This window comes from Lissotriton vulgaris, chromosome 1_2, assembly GCF_964263255.1.
Source record: "Lissotriton vulgaris chromosome 1_2, aLisVul1.2, whole genome shotgun sequence".
In the NCBI taxonomy this organism is placed as follows: Eukaryota; Metazoa; Chordata; class Amphibia; order Caudata; family Salamandridae; genus Lissotriton; species Lissotriton vulgaris.
Genome location: NC_141686.1, coordinates 62329460 through 62338007, shown reverse-complemented (window position 1 = coordinate 62338007; position 8548 = coordinate 62329460). Strand labels below are relative to the sequence as shown.

The following is an 8548-nucleotide window of genomic DNA, read 5'->3' as shown; positions in this document are numbered from 1 at the left end:
ATGTATAAACCTTTTGAAAGAAACCCTGAAAGGGTTGGTTTTTTTGTTCTTAAATATCTGTGTTGGAACATCCTTCACTAATGGACTCCTGGAAAAGGGCAAGGAATGTCACTAAAGATTAAAATACAAAAGGCCTTCACTTCAGAGTTAGAAAAAGTAAACCCAATTCTTCTATCCGATGAATATTATAGAACAGTGGTTTTCAAAACACTGTTTATGGAGCTACGTTTAATAAAAAATGACCTCTGATAGGTTAGTACAGTTGATACCACAAAACAAGAGACACCCCCCCCCCCCCTCCAAGCAAACAGTCAAAATGTATCAGCTGCAAGCACACTGCCGCAAAATTACTTAAGTACACAGGGGTGTGAGTTGCAGACACAACTGCTGGTTTATTTAATAAAGTTCACGTCACAAAGTGTTAAAAAAATCCACGGCAAACACAGAATACAGTTTGACACCACTGCAAAAGGTAAATGCACAAAACGTTATTGATGCAATTTTAGACACCTTGGGTCCGATTCACAAAGATATTTTTGCCGACTCTGTATGTTCGTGACTGAAAATGGCAGAGTTTATGCCTCCTGGATGTCTAAGGGCTAAATTAATGTACATCTGTACAATTGTACACCACGGCTGAATACAGTCACGCAAATGAAAGTCCCACATAGTACGGGAAGGAACATCATCACGCAGTTGCCTGCAGAGTGGGGCAGGGTGGGTCATGTGCGGACTCTAAACTATATGTGCAATGGCACCAGCCCCATGTGCCGGTCTCCATGGGCTCTGCAGAAGCAGCCTGCAAGCAATAGGTGAGCTATTAAATATGCAGATTGAGCCGTTTATCACTTTACGAACTAGATTCAGTAAATAAATAGAAACAAAAACAGTAGTCAAAAACTGTTCAGCTGGAATTCTAACCTTGACAGTGTCTGCAGGGCATTAGGAAATGCCGTTTACTCATGCTCACACTGCTTTATTTCTAAAGCTATGCATTCTCCCTCTTCCTTTCAACCACTTCTCAATGCAGGAGTATTTATTTTTATAAACTCTGTGCTCCCATCTTTTAAAGTAAGTCTGCATCAAAGAAATAAAGTTACAGTGGTGCAATGCTAGACTAAACTGCGCATGTGAGTATAATAGGGAGGATCCAGCATAAAACACTCGCCCTTGATGCAAGAGTGTAGTGCACGTAAAATGTATCGACTTTAGAAGGTCAGCTAATTCATAGCCCTCATTTGCTTGAAGAAATATACGCCAAGCACCGCGCCAATGATTAAGGACCAGATACATCTTAAGGATTTTTGGGGCCCCTGTTGGAGCAGCTTTGAATTTATGATTCAGTTTCAGCTCTTTCATGCCTGCTTTGTTTCAAATTCTAAATGGATTTACATCTAATATTCAGGGATAGTGATGGTATGTTTTCAATATTGTTACACAGCAGCAGCTCACTAATATTACTGCAAATAATCTTGTTACGCCGCCCATTTCTCATCCGTTAGGTCCTAGTGTGATCTAAAACAATTTTTTATGGATTTTTCATGAAACATTCCATGAAAAATGTAATAGACTTTCATACATTCCCCATGTAAAAAATATATGAAAGAAAAACTGCATTTTTTTTTATTATTTAAGGTCGTCAGGGCTAGACTCTCTACAGAACAGAGCCAGCTGCATCAGGGGGAGGGGGGGGGGCAAAAGCTTGAGGCCATGGGCCAGATCCCACTTTGCCCATGCCATAAAATTTCTCTGTTAAGGACAGGGAAACCAGAGTGAACACCATAAATGCTCCTGTCATGGCTGACTCTGGTTATTCTAGCATGACCCATGGAAGGCCCATCATTTCACACATGATACCAATGTAACCTGGGAACCAGATGTATGTTGGGGTCTCCTTTTTCCTTCGATTTAAACCCATTTCTTTTTTCTGCGCCATTTGTAGTGACACCATGAACTGACTTCCCCTGAGTGCCTACCTATGACCCATGACTGCAGCGTGTTCTACTTTTATAACCATACTGTGAAATACCAATTTAGCATTCAAAAGAGATTTGCAAAACATTTTAATCTTGACGAAAAATGTCAGTGCTCACCTACAGTTGATTTTTCTTAGCAGGAAGAAACTCAAAATAGACAATAAAGTAAGAGGAGATGATATAGAAAGCCTCAATTGCTCACCTTCAGGCTTGAAGAGAAGAATAACAAGCTATTTGTCTACACTAGTATGGTTTCAGAGAGAGGTTTTCAAAACTTACAATCATAATCTTGATCATTGCAAGAAATGCCTTAATAATTGCATTCAAATGACTTTTTTAGAATTTGGTATTTACATAGTCTACATGTCTACCTCTGCCCAGAGGGATCTACTGTACTGCTGTCTAGATCCTTAATGCTGATTCTTTTGTCATAGGTGAGCCCAAATTATTTGGGTGTGCCAATGCAATAGGCCAGTCTTGTTGGACCAGGAGGGGCACCCAAAGTGCTACCGTCATAGTGGTGGTAGGCTACCGCCTTAACTAGGAGTTAAGCAAGGGAGGTGGTGGCAGCATACTGTGAGTGAACAGGTCCTTTTTAGGTTGAGCCTGGCGACAGCACCCTTGTGCTGTTCGCTCTGCGAGGTATGCTGTATTCGGGTATGTTGTTGAAGCGTCTCCCACTCTCCGACAATATTTGTCATTGGCTTTGTGTCATTGTCCTTCTTAAATGGTGGCTTCTGATTTGTAAATGGGCTTGTTAGTCCCTCCTTGGTACCGCCTTGTCTCCATTTGTTACAGCCCATAACGACTGGACCTTTTACTTGGTTGTTTACAAGGCCTGCGGTGTCTATACGGTGAGCACTATTTTTGTTATTGCCACTGATGGGGACAATGGCGGCTTGCTCCTTGGGGAATTTGCATAATGATTGCAGCGCCCACTTTAGGAAATCATTTTCAATTTTATTAATTTTTCATGTTGAGGGTGGCGTCCACTTTTGGGACACTGCGCTCTGTTGAATATTTTTTTTTTTTACTTTCATAGTGAGTGCGGTGCCTGCTTCAGGGACACCGTGCTGTTTTTATAATTCTTTTTTTTTTAACTTTAAAACTGAGCTCAGCGCCGCTTCAAGGATACCGCGCTCAGTGTTAAAGTAAAAAAAAAAAGAAAAAGAAACCAAGCAGGGTGTCCTTGAAGCAGCGCCGCACTGAGTTTAAAAGTTGAACAAACATTTGCAGATCAATAGATCTCACATTTACGCAAGTTTAAGCTATTGGCATGGTCATTTACAATGCAAATAGCTTAAACTTGAGTATATGCGAGACCTATTGTATTGCAAATTCTCGTTACCCAGTGTCACTGGAGTGAGGCCAACAGGTTCACTCACTTTTTGTAAAAGCTCAGATGCTTTGTGCTAGACTCACCCATGGCCTACTACAGGTAGATGTGCAGTGCTGCGCAGGAGTAGTGACACTTCACTAGATATCTGTGTGTGTGAGGGGAACGGTACATGGATTTTTTGTATGCAGCTGCTTTCTGACTTATTGTTTAAAAAGTCCCTGTGACATAGTTGCACCTTCATGCACAAACCAAACGGCCATAGTTTGATTAAACTGGTTTGATTTTTGTATGATGCTGTGCTTATTATTGGGTGGTCATTCACTTTGAAATATTTGCATCTTCATGCACAAACCAGAGGGGGAATTGTTTGACCAACCTGGCGTCCTTTCTGCATACTGCTGGACTTGTTTTTATCATGCACTTTAAAAGTATTTTCACCTTGATTCAAGAAGAAAGGATTGTTTTACAAAACACTTAAGCTAGGCATATTGTTGGTTTGCTGATTCTTTTTACTATGCACTTTGAAAGTATTAGCACTTTTTCCTTTGCTTCACCAGCTACAGATAGTATAGATTCTGTCATTAGGTCCTTGCTGACATGGTGGGTTTTATCCTACAGGAGGTGTTATTTATGGTTTATTTGCACCCGTCTATACTACATGCACCTTAAATCTGGCTTGCACTATAGAAATGATAAATACAGACAAATATCTGCCTCAATGTTCTGAAGCATTCAATCAGTTTCCATCCTCACCTCATATGCCTGCCTGTGTTTGTCCTGCTTACTAATAAAGTCATTGTGGTAGAAACTGAAATTGCTTCCTCAGTTCATTTGAAATACTATAGAGTGGTTATTATCATACAAAACCCGTGGAAGACAAAAGTGTGTGGCATGCAGATAATTCACACCAGTTTATTTTTCTTAGAGCAGGCAGGATGCTGAGTTATACGTGTATTTTGTCATTTGAATCTGTCAAATTGCAGGTTTGGGATTGCCTCACAAAGTTTCAAGTTACTTTCCTTCAATGTCAATTCTAATTCAGACCCTATGTAGTTGTTCTTTGTTCTTCAGTGATAGGCAGTACCTGATACAACAGGCCAGCTCCTTTGCATTGTTCCGATAGCTGTCTCAGAAAAATAATATGCTCTTGATAGCAATATTACAAATGGCGTAGCTTATATATTAAGAGTGTTTCTCACTTTCTTATTCACACTTTGAGCTAGGCAATATAGGGGCAGTTCATTAAATGTTGGAAGTTTCAATTAAAAATATACCAAATTTTTTGGGCAGTGGGGCAAAGTGGTAGGTCGTGGGTCGGGGCCCCCTCCATGTACATTGCAGGGAGGCCCCCTCATATTTCGTTACGGCACTATGCAGAAATATACAGTGGGTACAATTCCTCGCTCTAGTAACAATAACACCCAAAAACGTGATGTGTTTATTTGCCTAAAACCCTGCAATTGGCACAGCTTTCCAGCAGCATTCCTTGGAGGTTTTGTGCATTAATGCAAAAATACGTTCATGCGGAGGCATAAATAGTTGCATTTTTTGGGGGTAAATCGGTCTGACACTAACCAAACACTTTAGGATAAACAAGAAAACAACAATTCATCACGCATAGCATAATTGGTTATCCCATACTCCTTACAATGGCTACTTCACACAATAGACAGCGGGACATCTTATGCTCTTCACATTCAAGTAGGCATACTGAAGCAGTTATCTCTTATGTCCCTACAAAGGAAAGCAAAGGTTTGTTTCCCCCTAAAAATCCCATTCTCCTGCCACCGCCATGAGACTCTTTAAACATTCAGTTTCGGGGTGCGGTGGCTAAGAGAAATACACATGAACAACCTGCAGACATGCCGATAGAGCATGCCACCTTGAGACGCTGGCTTTCTTTATAGCACCCCAGGTCTCGAATTTGTCACTTACTTCTCGTGTAAAGTGAAGGGCAATGGAACCATCCTGAACTCCGTACTCCCACATTGCGAGTGGGTGGGTTAACCCCCTGGACGGCACAAAGGACAGGAGCAAACATCTTCTAGAAAGACATACAGTAAGATCTTCCTGTTGGCCATATCAAGCGGTCTTGGCCAAACTGACCGGAAACAGTGATGACACCTGGCCAAAGAAATGGCAATTCTAGTCTGTAAGCTCACTTGGAGATGCACCAGATAGCTGCACCCATAAAAGAAAAGGAAGCAGAAAAAAAGGGCATGTTGTAATAAAGAACCCATTTTGGCCAATTTCCTTTTGCATAACTTTTAATGGGGATTCAGATACAATATTATAGATTTTTTAAATCTAATCATGACTTATGAGAAATGAAACCTTTGTATGTACCTTACTTCATGATTGATTAACAAGGCCTCCCCCCCATCATGGGTAGACCATGAATCAGTGACAACGAAACACATTGCAGGTGCAAGTCTACATCTGGTTAGGAGATTTTCAGATCACCAAAGCAACCAGCATAACTGGCATTCATTAATCTCGCCAGGGGACCAGAAGATCGAATGGGTCCTTGCCCTGTCAGCAGCCTGGCTGTCCTCCCTCTCGAGCAGAGGTGTGCCATTCTGGCAGGGCAGTTTAAGGGGAGATTAGCGAAGCTGCTGCCAGGGACTGGACTGCTCAGAAAAAATAAAGAGACTGTTTAACATTCTGTGACTACTATCCTATCACAAGTAAATAAGAAATGTCAAATGAAGATTACATATTTTTTGTTTAGGTCTGCATTTGCTGAACTAATCAATGTCGAAGGACCAAATAGCAAAACGATTAACTTTCCAATTGCATAATTCAGTCCACAACTGCCAGAAAGATTATAAGTTGTGTAGTGTAGATTGCGTACCCCATTATACCGCCCACAAACATTTCTTTTCTCAAGCTCCTTAGGAGCCAATTGCTGGTCAAGGCTCCTTGGGCGATCACTCGACATAGAGTGATACTAATGACAGTCCTGATGGTCCACGATCACTCTGCAGGCCATCGGCTTGGTAGACTCCTTCCAAAATCCTAGCTCTTCATGGTCGATGGATTGCTGGAAATTACTTGTTTCTTCACTGAGAAGTACTCTGCAAGAGTCAAGAAAGTACAGTGAGTTACAAGTCTGTTGCATTTCACCTCTAGGTTGCTAGGTCAAGTCTGAAAGAAGTTGGCATTCAGAAAAAGACAACAGTTTCTTAAGATCTGTAAAATGATTTGATGGACATGCTACAGCTTTTGGTGTACATGTGTCCAATTCAGTAAGACACAATTACCATCTCTCTAACTGCCATCAACTTTTGTCTATAGATCAAAGCAGGTAGGGAGCAATTCCTGCCTCATAAAGATTCATGCTAGGTCCCACCTTAGTTGAACTGCAAATGCAAGCTGGAGGAAGCAAGGCCTGGGCTAAAACCCTCTTCAAATTCCTGGGAGCCTACCAAACTTTCATAAATGTGGAACTGGCACAAAACAACAAATATATACGACTGTCTCCAGTGTGAGTCACCCTGACTGGCTCAGTGAAGTACAAATTCAATATAGTTCTTTAATCAAGCTACTCCTGAGCTTCTTTTAAAAGCTGGAGCAGGTTCTGATATGAAGAGCTTTCCCCCAGTGCTACCGCCTTCACTGCTGGTAAGATCATGCTGTATTAGAAACCACACAAGGGTGAGGTCAAGAGACCCTCTGAAGACCGATTAATGGGCAAAAGCATTTTGTTTATATTTATGATTAACTAACAGCTGCAAATACATATTACAAAATATTTTTTTTAAATAGATTTGTCATCCCTCCGCAAAATCCTCCATCACTTTAAAAGACTGCATAGCCTACTTCTGTTCCAAATTATTTGCTATAATCCTGTGCAAAATATACATTCATTTACCAACTCATTTGAAAAGGGTTGACACAGGTCCTTACCTTTGATGTCCTTCTGTCTCTTCTTGCCTTCTTGCTTCTCCTGATCGACACCTCCATTTCTTTCCCTCAACACCATCCCAGCACAGCATGGCTGCTGTCCTGCTGCTGTACAGTGAAAATTCTCACTGCCATCTAGCCACTGGCTTCTATAGAATGCGGGTACCTCGTGGTAGCCCAGCTCCTCCCATTCCAACATGCCCACAGATGGAGTGTCCCTTACAAAGTCAAAGTTCCATTTCCTGCCAGCCAGCTCGATGCTATTCCGAAGGAACCGCTGAAGGTCCTGCTGCAAAAGATCATGATCCACTGGACCGAACAAGTTCCTACGCACCCGATAGGCCTTGGTCCTGGTGTTCTCCTCAGGATAAACAGAAGTGTTCAGCTGCTCGCCTGGTTTACGGATCCTTAGTGCTTCTCTAAAGATGGAGACAAACGTGTATGATCAGACTAGGGAAAGACTTGTAAGGCTAAATATCAGAAAAGATGAATCAATAGAACCTGTGGGCCTCATGTTAAAAAGTCTTTGCATTCACCATCACTCCTTTTTCCTAAGATGCATCGCAGGCAGGGAAGATGCGGATTGGCTCCTACGTACAATGAGAAAACATCCTGCAAGTCGGGCCATTTTTGGGGGGTTTCTGACCCTTTACACAAGGTACCTACTAAATAAGACTCAATTGCTTGAAATGGAGCCCCCCACAGTGGTATCTCCCTTCAGAACAGGCAGGTGGGGAACTCTTTAAATAGGGCATATGGTGGTCTGCTTGGAAGGCCCTACTAATTACCAGGAGTGGAGATTAATCAAAGCATTCCATCCATAACTTTGTTTTTCTCAAAGAAATCGATTCCAGCAGAATTGCACTGGCTGCCTATTCCTTCCAGGATGGAGATTAAGGTGGTTCACCTGCACTCTTGTACTTACCCATAAAACAAATAAACAGACTTCCTTCATACGCTGTGCAGGAGTCAGAATTTACTGCAGAACATTTTAAAAAAGGGGAGAACTTGAAGCTTGGCCAAACTTTGTTATATTCACTAGCTCAATCTTTCATTTGTTTGGACAAAGGCTGGGAACTTGCAATTTTTAGTAAGGTATTTCTCCGTGTAGATGGTCTAAGAGCCTTTGGGATATTGGTTGCCCGTTAAGCTACGTGCTGCCTCCCTTAGGTCTTTAGTCTTCCTACCCAGGTAAATAATGCTTACTATTCTCATAGTTGGGACGCATGTGTTTGGGCATAGAATGGGTGGCGTTGAGCTTTGGCAAAATAATGTGGTGTAGATGGGAAATGTGCATTCTCCCTTGCATTTTGTGTAATTTTGTTAA

General features: G+C 41.7%; 1 protein-coding gene across 1 annotated transcript in view; it reads right to left on the bottom strand.

The window, feature by feature from the left end:
• Nucleotides 1–366: 366 nt before the first annotated feature.
• The window catches only part of LOC147733914 (uncharacterized), a 57642-nt gene continuing 49460 nt past the window's right edge, over nt 367–8548 (bottom strand). The window contains exons 2-3 of the mRNA XM_086952808.1: nt 7225–7640; nt 367–6392 (exon numbers count right to left, since the gene is read on the bottom strand). Of these exons, the coding sequence (XP_086808934.1) occupies nt 6334–6392; nt 7225–7640 (475 nt within the window). The 3' untranslated portion in view covers nt 367–6333. The remainder of the gene's footprint in view (nt 6393–7224; nt 7641–8548) is intronic.